The 22,098-nt window shown below is 39.9% G+C and overlaps 1 protein-coding gene, 1 long non-coding RNA gene and 1 pseudogene across 31 annotated transcripts in view; 1 reads left to right on the plus strand and 2 right to left on the minus strand.

Moving 5' to 3' along the window:
* The window catches only part of LOC126621361 (disease resistance protein RPV1-like), a 193,196-nt gene that overhangs the window by 13,643 nt on the left and 157,455 nt on the right, over nucleotides 1-22,098 (minus strand). For 19 of the 30 annotated variants that reach the window (XM_050289802.1, XM_050289804.1, XM_050289803.1 and 16 more), the window contains 3 exons: nucleotides 18,075-18,148; nucleotides 17,453-17,731; nucleotides 16,981-17,360 (listed from right to left, as the gene is read on the minus strand). In XM_050289802.1, the coding sequence (XP_050145759.1) occupies nucleotides 16,981-17,360; nucleotides 17,453-17,731; nucleotides 18,075-18,148 (733 nt within the window). Of the gene's footprint in view, nucleotides 1-16,980; nucleotides 17,361-17,452; nucleotides 17,732-18,074; nucleotides 19,180-19,320; nucleotides 21,374-22,098 lie in introns of those variants that run through there. The other 11 variants (XM_050289800.1, XM_050289819.1, XM_050289818.1 and 8 more) reach the window with 9 other exon arrangements.
* The window catches only part of LOC126621359 (disease resistance protein RPV1-like), a 249,955-nt pseudogene continuing 243,379 nt past the window's right edge, over nucleotides 15,523-22,098 (minus strand).
* Nucleotides 16,544-17,155, plus strand: LOC126621437 (uncharacterized). Its single transcript, XR_007622960.1, has 2 exons — nucleotides 16,544-16,634; nucleotides 16,989-17,155. It is a non-coding gene; the product is annotated as an uncharacterized LOC126621437 (long non-coding RNA).

The raw sequence follows: 22,098 nt of genomic DNA on the forward strand, positions 1-22,098 counted from the left end.
AGTACAAGTAAAAAGTTGATGAGTCACTACCCTTCAAAGGCATTCGGGTAAGGACCAAGCTGCAGGCAGCTTCTCCAGTTGCTTATAAAAGGAGGAATAAAAGAAGAAAAAAGGACACTCAATCAACCAAACAAACAATCTTACAACTTGCCTCTTTCAGCCAAGCAAAGATCTCCAGAAAACTGAACATCTTCAGATTCTGCACCTTTTTTAGCTTTAGTCTCTCCGTAGAAAAGACAATTCTTGTCTAAGTAAAAAGCTCTGCTACCTTTTCCCTGGATTTGCTGTAGTATCGATTCCCTCCCTTAAAAGTTAGCTGCCATCACCCTCTTTTTGCATACAAACACTTTGTAATCACAAAGAAAGGAATCTGCAAGACGTGTAAACCTTGCCCGACAAGGTTAAATCTTGCCCGACCTTCTTTGTTTAGTCTTTCAATAAATAGATCTGATAATATAATGAATACCTCAATGTTCATTCAAGTCATTTTCAGTCAGTTTGTTGTTAGAAGGTTTATTAGTTCTTGGATATGATCTTCCCGAAGAACTGATGATCTAATCAGATCTAAGTCTTTCTTTTTCAAGCATACAAGATTGGTTACCTAAAAGTCCTTGGACTCAAGGCATAAAAAAGAACTTAATGTCGACTTAACCCATCCACGACAATCCCTTGATAAAGAGAGAAGTCCGAGTAACTTGAGGCGCAAGTAATCGACTTTCATATTTATTATGTTACAATCACGATGATACGCTTTAATTATTGAGTTTGGTCCTGAAAGTGAGCCTCAAGGCCTACACCTAAGGCCCCACAAAGGCACCTATCATGGCTAATTCAATCCTTCGAGCGCGAGTGATTAAGCTTAAATATCAGTTGTTCATCCTTGATAACAATAAGTGTCAAACAATATGCTAAGAGTACTGAGTTAGTTTGTGATCGCATGCCTCAAGGCCTACACCTAAGGCCCAACAAAGGCATCTTTCACAAACTAATTTAGTCTCTCGGGCACAAGCAAACAACTGAACATACTCATTTTACATCTGCCATGTTGAAGATGGCAGTGGCACGCCTGAACATCCAACATTGGTTTTTGATTGTGAGCCTTAAGGCCTACACCTAAGGCCCTACAAAGGCACCTTTCATAAACTAAATTTGTCCTCCTATTGCAGCCCGCCAACAAGCAGGAGCCCGACAGCCATACACGAACCAACATGTGCCAACTCCTTGGGGAGCTGTGTGCTCGAGCCAGGGACCCTTCCCAACGAAATTCTTGCCTGAACATAGTTTTGGCACGCCCGGTGGGACCTAAGGTTGTTTTGTATGCCAAAAAAGAGAAAAACTCAAGCTCTTAAGTTGAGTGCAAAGCATAGACCATCAAAAACCGTGCTGAAAATGACTGATAAACCAAAACATCTTCTTTCCCCAATAGGATCAGCAGTTTTGGAAAGCCCGACTTCACCTGAGAAATCGGGAGGAAAAATAACAAATGAAGACTTGCAGGCCACCATGGTGTAAGTATTAAAAAGCATGGAGAATCTTTCCCGATAAACTAGAGGGGAAGTGAGTAGACTCTGTACTTTAACAGGGCACCTACAAAGAAGGTTAGATCTGGAGTTTTCCACCCCAAGAGATAATCAATAAGCAGTGGCAAACAAAGCCACCCTTATCAGTGAACCAGTCTTTCCCTTAATTCCTTCATTTGAGGAAGAAAAATATAGGGAAAGAGGAATGAGGGATCTGAAGGAAGCCAACAAGTCATTCAAGCTGTTCTAAAAACAGAATCGCCTAGCTTCCCAGTGCTCTCAGTAAGTAGTAGGGGGCAGAATGAACAAGAAATGACCAAGTACGGGATGCCCCTGACTATGGGGGAGTCCAGCGGGAAGGAAGAATCTGCCAGTACAGACAAACCTCTTCCTTATAGACCACTCTCAATGGTCAATAAGGGAGGAGGAACCAATTGGAGGAAGCCTGAACCTAGGAAGGAAGCACTAAGGGGCAACGATAGAGGTCAAGCTGGTAATGATCGAAGCTCGAAGTGGGAAACTCCTCACAACTTCCAGAATAATATGGCTACCCAACAACTCAGGGAGGAGTTAGCTGAGTTAAGGAGGGTGGTAGCTCAAAATGTTCAGCCTCGGGCTCGCCCGATGTTCAGGGTAACTTACCAAAAACCCTATCTCGAGTACATCGATGAACAAAATCCATTCCCTCCCAACTTCAAGATGCCCGCATTCCCAACATTCAATGGAGAAGACGTCAGTGTATCCTCCAGAAATCACATTTTTGAGTTCTCCAACCACTGTGTGGCATATGAAGACAACCCCAACTACAAGTTAAGGTTGTTTGGGAACTCATTGGCCGAACTGGCCTCTCAGTGGTACTCTCTTCTACCTCCAAATTCTATTGCCAACTAGGGGCAAATGGAGATGGCTTTTCATGAACAGTTCTACAGAATAGAACCAGAAGTAACTATCAACGATCTAGTTGAGGTGAAACAGTACGATCATGAGTCCACAGAGGATTTTATGATGAGGTTCAAGAAGACGCGAATGAGGTGCCAGTTCCTTATCAACCAGGCTCAGCTCATCTCAATTACTCAGAGAGCCCTGAGATTGCCTCTGAGGGAGAAGTTCTATGATGTGCAGTTCAATGAATTGCAAGAACTGGTGATCGCTGCTACAAAATACGAGAAGATGTTGCTAGAGGAACAGCAGCTAAAACATTCCTCCAAAGCTCATCCTTTCTATAAAAACAAAGCTGCAATTCATCATATAGAGTTCGAGGAAGCGGATCTAGAGCAGATAGAGGGACGTGAGAGAGAGGAGATTGATGTATATGCAGCAGAGATGACTACGCCTTTCAAGCCATTAATAGTGAAAGGGCTGGTCCAACCTGTCAAGGACCAGAAGATCGTAATGAATGATGGGGGATTCGTCCCTATGAAACCTCCTAAATACCAAAGCTACTCATTTGATCTGGCCAAAGCCCCTGAAATTTACGAAGAGTTGGTGCGGGCAAAAGTAATTGTGCCCGATGGCACCAAAAATATGCCTAAACCAGAAGAGCTGAAGGGGAAGAAGTACTGCAAGTTACACTATACCTTCAACCATTCTATAACTAATTGTGTCCAATTTAGAGATTGGGTACAAGATCTTATAGTGAAGGGCAAGTTGCTGCTTGACAAACCCCAGGCCAACATGATGATCGATACAAATCCCTTCTTAGAAGCCCCAATCAACACGATCAATCTGACGGGGCCAAGAAGGAGTTTTCTCCATTCATTACTGAGAAGGAGGGGGATAAGGCCCGCACTGCCCTAACATCCTAACACCAGTAATGGTAAAGAAGAAGGGACCAAGCAATCAAAATTGGGTCCTTAAAAAGATTGTTGGTGTGAAAAGAAATAAGAAGGGGGCATATAGTTGCCCGAATAGAAAAGATGGTGTGAAAGCTTCAAAATAATACAAGAGGCAAAAGAAGTGAAATCAAAACATCATTTTCATTCCATGAGAAGAAGGGTTGTAATTTTGCTAGCTTATCAAATTCACATATTTACCCAGATTAATTATTCTGGAGTGATAAGTCTGCATAATTGTAAGAAGCCTATCAGGATCGGCCAAAACGGTATGGTTATTGACAAGTTGAGATTTGACATGCTCAAGCTCCGAATTTGCCTTTTTTACCTCCTCGACCTGATGCTGGAGCGTGCCAAAGAGGGTCTTTTGTTTAGCCTTCAGTATAGCAAGCTGTCCTTCCAGCTTTTGGATCTCAAAGGTCAACACCCCAATCTTTTGTTCCGTCAATGAGCCTTCGTCTATCGGCTGATGAATACAAGCAGAAGTGCTGGACTCTTTCTCCTGAAAACATCTCACTCGGTTGGCTTGCCTCTCAGCTTTCTGATGTTGATCTCGAAGGGCCCTCAGGTTCTCAAAAAATGAGATGAAGGGGTCATGCTGAGATTGTGATAATTGATCAGCCCTAAAGAGATCTTTCACAACCTTCTCAACATGGTGAAGAGCCTTAAGGCTGAAGGAAGATGTGAAGTCTTTCTCCACCCACTCTTGAAAGATTCGGCGTGACTCTTGGAAACTAGAGGACTCAGAAGTGCTCTTTGAAGATCGCAGCTTTGCTTTAAGCTGCCCGAATTCTTTGAAAAGCTCAGGCATAGCAGCATCTGAGGGGATAGGTGAAGAAAGAGGGGAGCGTACTCCAATTTCCAAATGAGCTTCAATCTCCTTAAGAGGTTCAGCAGGAGAATGAACCTGAGAAGAGGGAGTATCAATGACTATAAGGGCAATGGTGGTCTTGGCCTTCTTAGGCTGAGGAGCGGGTGTTCCTATAACTTCAGGAGCGGAAGAAGCCTGAGGAAGCTTTGTTTTACGCGCCAGACGAGGGGGAGAGTTGCCCGAAACTCCTCCAAGAGCTTGCTGAAAAGTTAAAGGGGGCAAAAATCAGCGTGAGGATTGCAACTCGGGATACAAAAGCTCAGAAAAAAAGGAATAAACATACTGCTTCTAGTGGGGTAACGTCACTATCACCACCAGAGGGGGAGGGAACCATGCCCGAACCTTCACCAGAAGCCTATAAAAACATCTGACATAGGTAACAAGTGTTTAAAAGTCAGGTTTTGAAGACAAAGAAAAAGAAGAAATTTTTTACCTGAACAGGGTCTTGAGAAGTAGGAGGAGGCACCTTTCCGACAATGGTGTGATCCGGAGACTCTTGCAGACTGATAAACTCTGGGACCACAGGAATTTCAAGAACTAAAGGTTCTTCGCCAAATGTTGTTGTTGTTGGTTGTTGTGGCTCATGTGTTGGGGATGGCTGGAAAGAGTAGAGACAAAGAGTGAATATGAGAAAAGCATAGTGAGAATTGGTGACAGGATAAATACTCACTGAAGCATTGTCCTCTTCTACAAAATGTAACACTACTCCTGTCTTTGGATCAAATTGAGAGGTCGGCGTTACCTCCAGGACAGGAGGAAGAGTTGAAGACTTTAGAGTAGGGTTTCGACCAGTAGAAGAAGCAGAAACCCCCGCCTAAACTTGCAAAGAAAAAGGGGTCAGTCATTCACTACCAAAAAGATAAAGCTTGTGTTTGGATTAAAACTTGAACTTTTGGCTCAAAGGGGAGTTGGCCTAAAAGGCAGCCTAAAAGGAAGAGGGACTCGAAGCCCGGCCGAAGCCCAGAAAGCAGAAAAGGCCTTTTCTGACTTGGTGCAGCTCATGTGAACCACTTGCTCACCTACCCAAAGGCCAAGTGGTATAGACCAACCAGCTAATCAGCCCATAAAGTACTTTATAGTGGCAGTACAAGTAAAATAGCTGATGAGTCACTACCCTTCAAGCTGTATTCGAGCAAGGTTACTGCTACAGGAAGCCAAGCCGAGTTGTCTATAAAAGAAGAAAGAGAAACCAGGAATAAAGACACTCAATCAATCAAACAAATACAAGCACAAACTCTGCTCAAAAGCCAGATTTGCCTTCAAACGAAGCTGTAGTCAGCCCAAGCCTTCATCCCTCTCGGGATAAACCTTCACTCAAGCCTTTGTAATAGCTCTGCTACCCTGTTCAACTCTTGCTGTAGTATCGATTTCTTTCTGTAAACTCATCTCCTTACCCCCTTTCCTAAGCTTTCAAACCCCTTGATAAAGCACAAAGATAGGAAGTTGCAAGACGATCAGCCTTGCCCGACCCTCTTTGTTTTTTATCTTTTCATTCATTAGCCTAGCAATATGTTGTATACTTCCAGTTGTATTCAAGTTATTTAGTAAGATGACTATTAAAAGACTCTCTCAGTGCTTGAATCCAATTTGAATATGTCTTCATAGTTCAAACCAGATCTAAGTTCTAAGCTCTCGGGCATGTAAGATTGATCATTTAAAAGTCTTTGGCCTCAAGGCATAAAAAAGAACCTATGTGGACTTAACCCATCCACGACAGTCTTTGATAAACAAGAAGTCCGAAGTTACTTAGGGCGCAAATAATCGACCTATTCATTAGTTTTATTTCTATTATATTATGATTATCATAGAACGTTTGAGTATGGAATGAATTCTAATAGGAAGCCTCAAGGCCTACATCTAAGGCCCCACAAAGGCACCTATTTGGATTCATTTTGCTCTTCGAGCTAGAACGTTTGAGTATAGAGTTAATTCTGATAGGAAGCCTCAAGGCCTACATCTAAGGCCCCACAAAGGCACCTATTTGGATTCATTATGTTCCTCGGGCTCGGGTAATCAGAAGTATGATGGTTATAAGATTCCTGAAATCAATGAAACAAACGTTATATGTTCGAGTATTGGTTTAGTTATTGACTGGAAGCCTCAAGGCCTACACCTAAGGCCCCACAAAGGCACCTGTCATAACTAACACGGTCTATCGGGCATATATACAACTAAAACTTGACATCCGTTTTACATCTGCCATGCTGAAGATGGTAGTGGCACGCCTGAGCACTTAAAAGTTAATCTTGATTGTGAGCCTCAAGGCCTAGACCTAAGGCCCCACAAAGGCACCTTTCAAAGTTAACTCTCTCATTCTTTTTCAGCTTTGCCCGACAAGCCTTGCCCGATAAGCCCGCCAGTGAAGCAGAAGCCCGACAGAAAGCATCAACAGGCACAAACCTCTCGGGGACCTGTGTGCTCGTCGGCCAGGAAACATCCCCGACGGAAATTCCTGCCACGAACAGCTTGTCCAAAGAGGATCAAGAATGAAGGATTGCACCTCAGAAAATTTAGCCCGAATGGGGGAAGCAGATGCCTCGCGGGCAGAGGGAAAGGAGACCTCAGACTGAGAAAATATTTCTTCCCTTGCGGTCTGAAACAAGCAATCAAAGTTAATATTAACAAAGGAATGAGAGACTTGCGGAGAAGATTTAGGGTGTGGTTCATACATCTAACTCCTTAAGAGTAGCAGCTCGGAAAGCCTCTGCTTCCTGGCGCATTTCAGTCCTCAATGGATCATCTGGAGAAACCATGGTTGGTTTTTTGGAAGCTCGAGGTCCTGATCTCGAAAGAAAAAGAAATGATTAGTCAATAAAGGAAGATTAAGAACAGATGAATGAGGGTACACAACTCACTAGAAGATTTCTGTTTTCTTCTGCCCACCTGAGGGGCTGGAACAGTAGAAGCAGAAGACTTTGAGGCCTTAAAAGTCTGAGCTCTAGTTCCTTTCCTAGTAGGGGCTGCTCGCTTAGGCCTCAAAGGCATTCGAGCAAGAGCCAAGCTGCAGGCAGCTTCTCCAGTTGCCTATAAAAGGAGGAATAAAAGAAGAAAAAAGGACACACAATCAACCAAACAAACAATCTTACAACTTGCCTCTTTCAGCTAAGCAAAGATCTCCAGAAAACTGAACATCTTCAGATTCTGCACCCTTTTTAGCTTTAGTCTCTCCGTAGAAAAGACAATTCTTGTCTAAGTAAAAAGCTCTGCTACCTTTTCCCTGGATTTGCTGTAGTATCGATTCCCTCCCTTAAAAGTTAGCTGCCATCACCCTCTTTTTGCATACAAACACTTTGTAATCACAAAGAAAGGAATCTGCAAGACGTGTAAACCTTGCCCGACAAGGTTAAATCTTGCCCGACCTTCTTTGTTTAGTCTTTCAATAAATAGATCTGATAATATAATGAATACCTCAATGTTCATTCAAGTCATTTTCAGTCAGTTTGTTGTTAGAAGGTTTATTAGTTCTTGGATATGATCTTCCCGAAGAACTGATGATCTAATCAGATCTAAGTCTTTCTTTTTCAAGCATACAAGATTGGTTACCTAAAAGTCCTTGGACTCAAGGCATAAAAAAGAACTTAATGTCGACTTAACCCATCCACGACAATCCATTGATAAAGAGAGAAGTCCGAGTAACTTGAGGCGCAAGTAATCGACTTTCATATTTATTATGTTACAATCATGATGATACGCTTTAAGTATTGAGTTTGGTCCTGAAAGTGAGCCTCAAGGCCTACACCTAAGGCCCCACAAAGGCACCTATCATGGCTAATTCAATCCTTCGAGCGCGAGTGATTAAGCTTAAATATCAGTTGTTCATCCTTGATAACAATAAGTGTCAAACAATATGCTAAGAGTACTGAGTTAGTTTGTGATCGCATGCCTCAAGGCCTACACCTAGGGCCCAACAAAGGCATCTTTCACAAACTAATTTAGTCTCTCGGGCACAAGCAAACAACTGAACATACTCATTTTACATCTGCCATGTTGAAGATGGCAGTGGCACGCCTGAACATCCAACATTGGTTTTTGATTGTGAGCCTCAAGGCCTACACCTAAGGCCCTACGAAGGCACCTTTCATAAACTAAATATGTCCTCCTATTGCAGCCCGCCAACAAGCAGGAGCTCGACAACCATACACGAACCAACATGTGCCAACTCCTCGGGGAGCTGTGTGCTCGAGCCAGGGACCTTTCCCTGTGAAATTCCTGCCCGAACACAATTGAGTAATGGGTAAAAATCAAACATACAAAGTAGTTGAAGAGGATGACGCCGATTCCGGTGAGTAGATCCACCAAGCTCGACGACAGCACTATCGTCCAGTTCCCTCGGACATGGCCTTGTACTCTGTTTTCATCTTCCCCCATCTTCTTGTTCTTCTGCTTTGTCATCGTCATCGTTTTGTTGTTTTTGTTGCTGGGTTTGTTGGTTTTAAGGGAGGGAAAAAGGAGGTATGAGAGTCAGATCTCTGCCATCTTCATCTTCCCCTTCTTCTTGTACCCAGCACTTGCATTTTTGGTGTTGATTGTTCTGGTTTGGGTGTTTGATGTGGGAGAGAATAGGAGGAGGGTTTTTCCCGACGGTGATGAAGACGGAGGAGGTGAAGAGGCCAAGGGACATAAATGGCGGTGGAAGTGGAGAAATTTTTTATTGCAACGGAAATACGGTGTACATCAGCTGTTTTTATATAAGTGGTGAAATTTTTTATTTTTTAAAGTTATTAACTGTTTTATATATATATATATATATATATTCCATCATTTTTATAATGATACGTGATGTAATGACAGTCATATTGAAAAATCTTTGGGCATTGGGGAAGCGCCGTATGCAGGTCATGCCTCCCATTAGCTGCTACACCAGTTGAGCCAACTGTTCAGTCCAATCACGACCAACTAATGGATAAATGTCTGACAAAATAATTAAGTAAAATTCATATTAATATAAATTAATATACCCTAATTTCCTTTTCCTTTCATATTAACCAAATCAAGAGTTATCTTGTAATAGTAAATATAGTCCATGATTGGAAAAAAATATTTGGTGTATCAGATCGTGTTTTTGATATACTGAAAAATGCTCAACTTTATTATTTATATTGTAACACCAAATATCCAATTAGAATCCAAGCTATGTTTGTATTCATAACTTACAGTTTACGCACACATGAGCAACTGTTCTTAACATTTGCAATTAAGAAGGTGCAACTATTCATACTAAAAAATAGGGTAAAGTACAAAAAACTACCTCAACTATTGGTGTCACGACACTTTCATACCTCATCTTTTAAAATTGACAATGTCATACCTTATCTTACGAATTTGTGTCAATGTCGGACCTCCGTCAGTTTTTCTATTAATTTCTCTGTTAAATGCTGACATGGCCCGACACGTGTCCCACTCACTAATCCAATTGGATTAAAAAATAATAAAATACATTTTTAATAATTAAATATTCAAAAATTAAAAAAAAATATATTAAATCTCTCTCTCTCTCCTCTCTTTTTTATTTTTATATTAAATATCTCTCTCTCTTTTCTCTCTCTCCCCTTTTCTGTCGCCTTTCTCTCTTCTCTGCATCCCATAACCCATTCTCATCTCCCCCCCCCACCCCAACCCCTTCCCGTTCCCCCTCCGTGCAACCCCCCACCCTTCCCCACCCATGCCAACATCTCCATCTCTCTCAGCTCACTCACTCTTTCTCCCCATCTCTCGCACAGATTATACCTCTCTCCCAGATCTACACTCACGCACCCATTTACACACCCACACCCACTGACGACGGTACCAAAACCATCATTGGCGTCAACCCTTTCTCCTTTCGTCTCCGTGAAGCTCCGAGGCACCCAGAGGACACCCAACCCAGGTCCGGCGAGCCATGGGTGTGCGAGCCCAAGTCTCGGGTGGGGACGAACTGGGTTTTGATTTTTAGTTTTTTTTTTTTTTCGTTTCGTTTCTGGGCAGCAGGGGAAGAAGATGGGGGAGGAGAGAGAGGGGTTGGGGTGGGGTGGGGACGAATTGGGTTTTGAATTTTTTTTTTTTTTTTGTTCATTTCGTTTCTGGGCAAAGCAGGGGAAGAAGATGGGGGAGGAGAGAGAGGGGGTGGGGTGGGGACGAATTGGGTTTTGATTTTTTTTTTAATCGTTTCGTTTCTGGGCAGCAGGGGAAGAAGATGGGGGAAGAGAGAGAGGGGGTGGGGTGGGGTGGGGACGAATTGGGTTTTGAATTTTTTTTTTTTTCGTTTCGTTTCTGGGCTGCAGGGGAAGAAGATGGAAGAATATGGGGGAGGAGAGAGAGGGGGTGTGGTGGGGACGAATTGATTTTTTTTTGTTCGTTTCGTTTCTGGGCAGAGCAGGGGAAGAAGATGGGGAGGAGAGAGAGGGGGTGGGGTGGGGACGAATTGGGTTTTGAAATTTTTTTTTCACTTTTCTTTGTTATTTTAATATTTAAAATATATTAAATGATTTTTTTTAATATTTTCTTAATTTTTAATAGAAAGTGGGGTTTGGATCAAGGCACGTCAGCATTTAACTGACAAATTAACGGTCAGGCTAACGGAAGGTATAAAATTGACCAAATTCTAAAGATGAGGTATGACATTGTCAATTTTAAAAGATGAGGTATGAAAGTGTCATGAGACTAATAGTTGAGGTAGTTTTTTGTACTTTACCCTAAAAAATAATTAGGAGCACATAAATTGACATGTACTTGATAAAATTCGAGAAATTTGTCTCAGCGATTGAGACATTTTTGCTACAACTGAGAACAAAAGAAGCTCCCACAACGAAGTTGCCCACTTCAATCTAGAGTGGCCGACAACATACGCCAAACTAACATATACACTTACAAAAAATGGAAACTAGACAAGGTTGTAGCTCCAATAAAGAATGTATTACATTATGTGTCAATGTTTACTAATTACATCAATTATTAGGCCGGTTCTTTAATTTTGATCTGAAACATAGCACTACTTCAAAGATCCCCAATGTTTTATTTAATAGACATTTCCATGCACATCATGTAATGCAAGAAGTTTCAGGGACTAATTAAATGGTGAAAATGAGGTGATCACAAAAGGGATCAATCAAAATGCCTTAATTGTACCAACTAATGAAGTTATTTGAAGGGTTTATAATCATATTTAGAATGCTAATAATTGATCGCCTCCTTAAAGAAAAAGATGAAGTGAAACCGACGAAATGTGAACATAACACCGTTGTGGACATGAGCTGCTTGTTGGCCATGATAAGAGTAGTTAATCTATATGGGTGTGTATAGATTATCAATTAGGTTTCTTCTTTAGACGGATTTACAAAACGATGTCTAAATGTACATCTGTGATTTATAGTCTCACAATATAACATGTCAAATATCCGACAAACAAATGACTCTGATTTCTAAATTATAGTTTCCTTCTCAATCTCGCATTAATTTACACTTTTCTATACGTGCACCTTTTCAATCTCGCATTAAATTGTAGCTTCCTTCTGAATCTCGCATTAAGTTGAAAAATCGAAAACATAAACTTGCAAACCAACTCTGATTTCTAAATTGTATGGGTAAATTACACTTTACCACCTCAGGTTTGAGGTCTATTTCAATTCCTTACAACATCTTCAAAACATTTCACTTTCATACCTTAAGTACTATTTTATTTCAAAATAATACCTCTGTTACATTTTCCATCCATTGATCTATTAAGTGCTGACATGGCTGCCACATGGCAAAAAAAATAATTTTTAATTTTTTTTTTAAACCTGAATGTTCTCACACAAAAAAAAAGAGGGTAAATTACACTTTCATACCTCAGGTTTGGGGTCTATTTCAATTCCTTACAACATCTTCAAAACATTTCACTTTCATAGTACTATTTTATTTCAAAATAATACATCCGTTACATTTTCCATCCATTGATCCGTTAAGTGTTGACGTGGCTGCCACATTTGTACCACATGGCAAATTTTTTTTTTTTTTAAAAAAAAACCTGAAATTAAAAAAAAAAACAGCATTGATCCCCGCATACAAACCCACATACCACCACCACCTCCCCCCCCCCCCCCGACGCCGCAAGCAAACCCAGAAACATCCACTCCCAAAAAAACCTGAAAAACCAACTCCCCCCCCCCAAAAAAAAAAATACCTGGAACCAGTGCTCCCCAAAGCATCGTCGAGTGGGCTCATCGGTCGGCTCCAATAACGAGGTATGTATTCAAATTTTGAAATTTTTTGGTGCTTGGTTGGTGGTGGTCTGAATGGAGTTAGGTTTGTTAAGGATGGGTGGGGTTGCAAATAAGAGAAGGTCGGGGAAGGTGGGGGTGGGGTGGGGGGTTGTGGGGGAGGTGAGGGTGGGATGGGTTTTTGGATGGGAGGGGAGGTGAAGAGAGTGGATGAGAGGGAGGTGGTTGGGATGCTTGGGAGGGAGAAGAGGGGTGGGGAGGGGTTGCGGGGGTGGATGTTTCTAGGTTGCTTGCGGTGCAGGGGCGGGGGGGGGGGGGGGGGAAGGGGAAGGCTTCGGGGTTTGTTGGGGGCGGGGGTATGTGGGTTTGTATGCAAGGGTGGGGGTGCGGGGATCAGTGCTAGCTTTTTTTTTTTTTTTTTTAAATTCAGGTTTTTTTTTTTTTTTTAAAAATTGTCACGTGGCACACATTTGGCAGCCACGTCAGCACTTAACGGATCTAACAGAGGTATTATTTTGAAATAAAATAGCATTTAAGGTATGAAAGTGAAATGTTTTGAAGATATTGTAAGGAATTGAAATAGACTCAAACCTGAGGTATGAAAGTGTAATTTACCCTTCTTTTTTTTTTTGGGAGAAAATTCAGGTTTTAAAAAAAAAAAATTTGCCACGTGGTAGACATTTGGCAGCCACGTCAGCATTTAACGGATTAATGGATGGAAAATGTAACGGATGTATTATTTTGAAATAAAATAGTACTTAAAGTATGAAAATGAAATGTTTTGAAGATGTTGTAAGGAATTGAAATAGACCCCAAACCCAAAATATAAAAGTGTAATTTACCCAAATTGTATTTGTTGTGGTAGTACCTAATGGGCCGCCGGACTCATTAGGACCAGTGGCAATTTTGAAAAATAACCAACTCTGATTTCTAAATTGTATTTCTTCCCGGCGCTCCTTACGCGTACTGTCGCCTGAGGGCGCGGCGCTCTTGATTGATTCCGTGGTCTGATCTTCCGCGAATCGCAATCTGACGGTGGCGATGGCATCGCCGCAGAACCAATCGGCGAATGTGGATCTCTTCGATGGGTATTTCCGACGGGCCGATTTGGACCGCGATGGCCGGATTAGTGGCAATGAAGCCGTCGCTTTCTTCCAGGGCTCTCGTCACCCAAACAGGTCCTTGCGCAGGTACTCTCTCTCTCTCTCTCTATATATATATATGTATATGCATATGCTTGTGTATATATGTATAATTGGATGTGTGTGTATGATTATATTTGTGTTCCGAATCAGATTGATTTTGAATTTTTAGTCTAATTTTGAAGTGGTAAATGTGAGCTCGGGATGTCTTAATTCTCTTATCTAAGCTGAGATTTTTTATTTCGTGTTAGTATAAATGTGGAATTGATTTTCAAATGGTAGAAAATAAGTAGATGAAGAATTTATACTACAGTTAGTGAGGTGGTAAGCAGACTTTAGAAATGTGTTATATGACCCAAGGATTGGTCGAGGATTGTTTATTACATTAGAATTGTGCAGTAGTGAAAACCGGCAGCATAAGATGACTATGGAGTAGTTAGGATTGTCGCGTACAGGGGAAATGTTCTTGGGTCAGGATCATATCGACAAATAGGTTCTTGAAGTTGTATACTTGTTTTGCTGAAGGAGTTTCCGTATAAAATGAAAACCAGGGGAATATTATGTTAAATATTGATTATATGAATGCCCTTTCTCATTAGCTTGAATTGCTGAACATAACAGGCTCAATCAAGCACATTTTTCTGCGAGATGCTGTGCTGATGGGTGTTCATTCTTTGCATGATGTGTTCGTATTTTGATGTAAAAACTTACATATGCCATAGATATTTTGTACATATAAAATTTAATTTGTGATTGGGAGTAATCTTTTGCTGGCCAATTGACATATGAACATCCATAAATATATGCTATTAAATTGAGTCATGTCTAAATGTGCAGTCTAGATTGATAGAGTGACTACCCATCATGCCACATTATCTTTGATGGAGCGGTTTAGGGAGGGACGCCCTCTTCCAGCAGTGCTACCAAGCAATGTTATGTTTGATTTATCCAATATTTTTCAACCTGCAAATAATTACTCCAATGCTGGCAATGTAGCCTGGAGACCTGCTTCTTGTATTCAACCATAAAACAAATCACTTTTATATTTTGAAACATGTCTTTCTTTGATAGAGAATAGTTTCTTATTTTTCACTTTAAAAGGCTTCAACAACAGCAACTGATGCCTGGTCTTGGTGCTCGGCACATGGCACCGAAGACAGTTGCTCCAATTAGCGGAAACCCAGAGTACCAGAATTGGAGAAACATCTTGTAGATCAATCTTGTAGATCAACTGAGTACAGAGGAGGTTAACTCACTGAACTCAGTTCAAAGAAGCAACTGAAGCTGATAAAAAGGTACTTAGAACTTTAATGTTTCCCCAATTTTCTCATCTTGAGCAGCAAAGTTATGTGTGCATGTTACTTCCTGATAAGTGTCAAATCGTAACAAATATCCCAGAGACTTGGGGAAAGAAATCTTGGATGCTAGAGAGAAAATTGAATATTTCCGGTTCAAAATGCAGTTCAGCCATCGAACTTGTAATGTATCTTTTGTATTTCATTTCTTTGTGTATGCATCTCGCTTTTTCTTCATTCTTTTCTTCCTTTAGCTTGTAGCGCGACGTATAATTTTTCTCCTTAATTTTGGAATGTTCAGTCCTATTGAAGCAAAGAGCCCTATAATTTTATCGTTGTTACAAATTCGATGATTGTATTATTAAACTGGGGCTGTGCCTTTCTTTTTTCAGCCTTAATTTGCTGTAATTTTTTACCCTCTCTAATAAAATTTGTTTCGCTGATCTTTGTTTGGTGCAAACAAGAACACTGAGTTTTGCCGTTGTTAGTCCAATGGGGCCATTCATATTTTTTGCTCATTGCAGTTCAGCCATTGAACAATCGCATATTTTTGTCGTTGAATGTTCAAACTATCGCGCTTGGTTGTGAGATTTTTACTTTGCCCTGGCATGGTGTGTTAATTAATGTCTGTTTGTGATATAAAGGTAAATCAAGTTTTAAGGATAACAAATAGGCCATTATACGCTTGTCCATAACTAGTGCTTTATAATGTATAATTAATGTCTTAATTCTTGGTCAGACAAGCGAGCTATCAAAGTACAAATTTGCCTTAAAAAGTTTTTCCTAATCACTTTCATTTGCTTCAGACTCATCACTTGATCCACTAACTTGAGGTTCATCTCATGATCCACCACCTTTGGAATCAACATCTTGTCTTGTTTCTTCTACTTTTGGTCCCCTCGACATGAACACGTGACCAAATTTGAATTTCTCAGCATCTTCGGCATACAATGGGCATATACCACAGCTTTCCACCTTCATATGGGAAGCAAAATCCTGCGGGTAGAAGACAACAGAGGCCTCTTTGGCAAGTTTGTAAACATCAGGGGAGCAGTTTTTTCCTACCTCTTCACTTCTAAAGGCCTCATTCCACACAAGCACGTGCTGTTGACCGTCACAGTCGTAGTTGTAGCTATTGCATGGGATAATGTACTGAGAATTGAACAGTTCATGGCTTTCACCCCTGAATTTGACAATGAAATTAGCTCTTAACCTTATGAAGTAATCCTGGCACGGTGAAACAACAACAGAGAGAGCGAAACCAAATAAACCTGTTCGAAACCAATCTGGACAAAGCTCGATGTCTACCGAAGATCCCTCATTTTGATAGCTGAACCAATTTGGAATTTCTTTTCCTGGACATGCAATGTTAATCTGAGGCCAGGGATTACAAGGCAACCAATAGTCCTCTAATGGCGCAACAGTTGCCATTCGCATAATTGTAATCTGTGCTTCATCCATTATGTTGCTCCTTGAATTATTATCCAATTTTGGGCAATTACGAAAAACTCTGAAACAATAATGAGGTTTATCCCAACCTTGTGTGAGTGCTGTCCTTGAACTTGACACTATCTTCAGAGACGCGCAGGCTTCAGCTTTAACATTACATAGCACTGGGAGCTCTGGTATAGATACAAGCCGCTCGCAGCCTTCTAAGCCGAGTATAGACAATCGAGAAGCCTTTTTGATGCCTACTGGTATTAGGTATATACCGCTGTAGCTGAGTTCTAGTTCTTCTAAAGAGAGAAAACTGACAGGGCTGAAAGGCAATTTTTCAAGTCTCCGACAAAATTTAAAGTCGAGACGTTTAAGATTGGTTAAACTGTAGATACTTGTTGGGACATCCTTAAGTTGCATGCAGCGACTAAGGTTTAAATCTTGAAGCCTATTTAGATTTCCAATAGACGAAGGAAGCATTTCGACACCTGTGAATTCCAAACTAAGATACACCAAATGTTCCATTGGCTTGAAGATTTCAGGGAATTTGGAAAATCTAGAGCACCTGGTGAGATCAAGACTCTCAAGATATTTCAACTTACAGATTGATGAGGATAGCTCTGTAACTGCTGTTCCCCTTAAACTTAAGGACTTCAACTGTTCCATTGGCTCCCAAATCTCTGGGAGGTTTTCAACGTTATAGCACGAATAGAGATCGAGTTTCTCGAGATTTTTCAACTTACACCAGCTACTTGGAAGTTTCTTAAGGTCTTTGCATTGCCTTAAATTCAAGTAAGAAATATTTTCGTTAGACCAAACTGATTCAGGCAACTCCTTTATACCACTGCATTCTAAATTCAAGTATTGAATATTTCCTGGCATTTCTGGAAGATACTTGAGACTGCTGCAGTCTTTAAGATCAAGACGAGTAAGCTTGTCAAGATGTTGAAAATATGAAGGAATTTCAACCAAACTTCGACAGTTCCCAAGATTTATGTCCACAATTTTTGGACTCCCAGAGAGATTTGGAACTTCAGTTAGATTTGAACAGCCCCACAGATCAATCACTTGTAAGTTGACAAGTATCTGCAACAAATGAAATAGAAATATAAAGAATTAATATAATTTCTACACTTGATTATATAAAAGAAATAAAATAGGCATATAATATAATATACCTGCTCTTCTTTCCAAAGCTCCTTCTCAACTGTGCTATATGGCATATGAAGCTCAACTAGATTTTCTGGAGAAAAAGTTGATGGCAAAGAATCCAGTGGATATCCCGACCACTCAAGATAACAAAGAGAATCGGGAAGGTCTAAAGAAGTGGTCAATTTGTAGCAACCATTCACAATTAGCATTATTAGGTTAGACATCTTTTTGAAGTCTGCACGTTTCAACGGTCGCTCTTGAAGATTATTCCAATCAACCTCTATAGCTTCAACATTTGGAGTTTCCTGAGAATAAGAAGAAAGTTTAAATGTGAATATAAACATAGTAAAATGAAACGCACATTTGGAACAAAGAGTATTTGCGATGGTAATCATGTACAAGTGTCTTAGTCTAGTCAAATATCCAACATAATTGTATCCTCCTCTACTTGTCTAAATAAACAAACATTTGTTCATATTGCAAACACTTCCTAACACAATAAATATTCAATCAAATTCATCTTTTAACAATCTCACTTCTTTATTATAAATTAGTTTTACTTTGTTGTGTTATCATCTCAAGTTTGTAATTTTTATTTTCTAAAAAAAAAAAAAGAAAAGAAAAAAATTGAATGCATTTGGCTCTTACCGTGTTACTCCTCAATACACGATAGACATCCTCATCATTGAACAACCTACTCCGTTTACCGGGATCTTTAATACCTTGTTCTTGAACAATTTTCCTTCCCATTTCTTGTAGCAAATCGTGCATCTCTATGGTTTCCATTCTCCCTTTTGAATCAATTGATATGAGAGACATCTCAATGAGAATTCTAATTCCAGATGGCGCAAAGAATCCACGAACATCTAACATTTGTTTCACCTTAACCACAGACTTCCCTTTATGAAAACATGCTATATCCAGCAATATCTCCTTCTCATTTTCTCCCAATCTATCGTAACTTATTCTCAACACTTTCTGAATATCTACATTGGGAAATCGTTTCAATTTGTTGAATTCATCCTCCCAATCTTCTTTGCTCTTGCAATTGAAGAACAAGGACCCCAAAACTGTAAGAGCTAAAGGAACGCCTCTGGCATAATGCACAACCTTTTCTGCCGACTCCTTATAATCTGTTCTACGAGTACTGTTATTCTTGAAAGCACGTGAACAGAAGAGCTGAAGAGCGTCATCCGGTTGTAATCCGTCAACCTTGTAGATATTATCCTCTTGAACAGTTTGCCCAAGTTTGCCCCTATCTCTAGTTGTGATAATGATTCTACTTCCGGTGCCAAACCGGAGAGGACTGCCAGCTAAACGTTCCAATTGCATAGAATCACTCACATCATCAAGAACAATGAGGACCTTTGTACGCCTGAGCCTTTCTTGAAAAGTTGATTCTACGGGCAAAGAAACTTCTTCCTTTAATATCTCCTTAAAAAGTGTTTTTACCAAGTGATCTAGTCCATCTGGTTTTTCTGAGTTCTCCCTAACATTCTTAAGAAAACAAGAAGCATCGAATTTAGAAGAGAGTTTGCGAAACAGAGTTTCAGCAAGGGTGGTCTTGCCAACACCACCCATTCCCCAAATACCTACAGTGATGCAAGCGTCTTGTGAATGAATGCCCAATAGCTTTTCAATTTGCTTGATGCGGCTTTCAATTCCAAACAGGCCCTCTAAATTACATGATGATTCACCAATCAATTTGGTGCAAATACAATGGACAACATTCTTTACTAGATCTGCCTCCGTCCTGGCATATATATGTATGATTATGTAGAAAAAAGCAATAGTTAGTCCTAAATATGCTTGAACAAATCTTAGCACAAATCAAACTGTCACAAGTTTACAGAAAATTTATAACTTTAGACAAGTTAAAGGATGAGTTAGTTACCCGGATTTGTTTGAATGATCAAACCCAGATAGATTGGCTGCAGTCGTCAAAGCATCCCTCCACTTGTGCACCTTGTCGATACTGTTAGCGAATCGTTTTTCAAGTTGAGCAAATGCATCTGCATAACTCCCGTGTTGTTTTCGTACATCAGATGGATCGATGTCGTAGAATACGGGTATAACCATCCGGCCTTCTCTGTTGTTGCATTTTAGTATATGCACAAGCTCATCCAAACACCATGTGGAAGAAGCATAGTTTTGTGAGAAAATGATCACCGAAATGGTGGATTTCTCAATTGCTTCTAGAAGGGCAGGTCCGATTTCTTCTCCTCTCTGAAGTCTATTATCGATGTAGGTTTCAAATTTCTTCTGAAGTAAGGCAGCATGAAGATGGCTGGTAATACCAAGGCGGGTGTCCCCACCTCTGAAACTGATAAACACATCATACTTTTCTCGACGTGGGGGGTTATCAGCGTCGTCATCATCCTTAACAGCAGTAGAATCAGCAGCAGAATCAGCTACATCAGAATCAGCCGCAGGAGACGAAGAAGAAAATGATCTGCAGCACATATAGAACAGAGTCCCGATGGCGATGACGATGATGTTGAAAGCTTGAATGAAGGCAATCAACTCCATCTCTCTATTAGGTAGGTGCACAAAGTTACAAACGCTTCAGGAGGACAAAAATTGAAAATATGGAGAGACAAGGATTAGTCACTTTCACATACTTAAAAAATATTTGATAATTGATAAGGCTAAACTAACCAACGCTTTCACAAAGTTACAAACGCTTCATGGAGGGCAAAAAATATTTGTCGAAATGGTTTGTATGGTTTTTATACAAACAATATTGGTGGAGGGGAATTAGACCTCAGACTCTGTCCTCAGATGTAATTCATGTTCATGGAAGAAACATAGCGGATGCAATTAACTGAACTGATGTGTCATACAAAAACAATTTGAATAATACTGAAGTACTCACTAGTGAGTATTTTATGTACTCACCCAATTGACACGTGTTTTTTTTTTGTTTTAATAGCCCAAGAAAAATTATTGACATATACATTATATTATACAAGAATAAAACGTGTTAATTTATCATTGGACAAAAATAAGAAGTGACTACACAAATATTGTCCTAACAATTATACTTTGCTTTCACAGTTTCCTAAATATGTTACAAAATCCATGTATAATGACTACATGTCCATTTGGAAGAAGAGGCGGTAGCAATATATATTACCTTGAATTGGCTTTTGGCTACCTGCACAAAGTTTCAAAGGCTCGAAAATCAACGAGTGAGATATGAAAGATGGTGAAAAATGGGGCACATGATACGCACATATTTTATTAAAAAAAAATCCTATAATTTAAAGAAAGATATTCATATATTTGCAGTCTTAATATGAACAATGTCATCACAGCATGTAAAGGAAGACAATTGATCAAGATGCGAACAAAACAAAGTGACATCCGGTGACAGGTCACCAGCGAAGAAATTAACAGCAGACATAACAAAAATTAATTAGCAAATGAAATGCCAGCATAACATAACAACTAAACTTATTAATTAAAAAGAAATGACAAAAAATATAGATAGAGCCTTAAACAGTATCAATAAACATTAAACACTGACTAACCTCAGAAAGACAATGGCTTGGTTACCAATTTGACAATGGCTTGTTTGTTTTCTCCACCTTCAAAATAAGAAAACTTCACCTTCAGAATAATATATCCAAAACAATTACTTTTTTGTATCATCAGCAGGAGCGGCAGCGGATGACGACGACGAAGAAGAAGAAAAAGGCATATCCATAACCTCTAGTTTTCAGATCCAGGAGTAGTAGTTGCAGAGAGATTAATTGTGTATAGCGAGAAACACAGACTGGTTCAAAATTAAGGAGGATACAATAAAGCGAGAGAGAGAGTAATTCAGAATTAAGGAGGATCTAATTAAACAGAAAAGAGCCGGAGAGGGAGACTAGTTCAGATTTTTCTTGAATTGGCTTTTAACTAGATGCACAGAGTTCCAAAGGCTCTTCTGGAAAAGCCATGAGCAAGAGATGACCAGTTACTAAAGCATACAAAGAGGCACATGGGATGGGGCCCTCCCTTTACGCGCTTTGCGCACGCGGCTTTGAATTTTCCTTGATTAGTATGTCACCAATTCCTTTCAAGAAATTTCCAAACAATTTTCAAGGAATTTCAATTGTGGACATTTCTATAATTTCCAAAAGAAAATATGTGAATTCCACACTACAAAATCATAGAGGGCTGAGAATATAGTTGTTCACTAATGAAAAATCTTTAGAGTCACAGACTCATTTTATTTGATTTCACCATAAGATATTACACAATCGTTACAACTATCAATCTCTCTACCATATTATAGTCAAATCAAACTAACTAAATCTTAATAGTTAAAAAAAACACTAATGAAAAATACTTCAAAACTTTGAATTTTAACCAAATTACCTCACAGGCAGCAGATTTGTCTATAATTATTCTGCAGTTGTTTTATACATGCACGACCTCGTTTCTTGGAAGATTGTGTATTTATTCATATTGGTTTAGTCACTGGAATTTTTTATATTTTTTTGGACAAATAGTCACTGGAATTTAATTTGTCTGCTAACCGTGTAGCGTTTGGGTAAAGCCTTGTCAAGGATGCAGACACATGCCTCTGGAAAAGGAAACAACTTAGCTGCTGATGGCCTATCACACGCAGACACATGTCTGAATTTTGATTAAAAAAATTAAATTTGAACACGTGTTCGCG

This window comes from Malus sylvestris, chromosome 5 (genome assembly GCF_916048215.2).
Source record: "Malus sylvestris chromosome 5, drMalSylv7.2, whole genome shotgun sequence".
NCBI classification, from domain to species: Eukaryota; Viridiplantae; Streptophyta; class Magnoliopsida; order Rosales; family Rosaceae; genus Malus; species Malus sylvestris.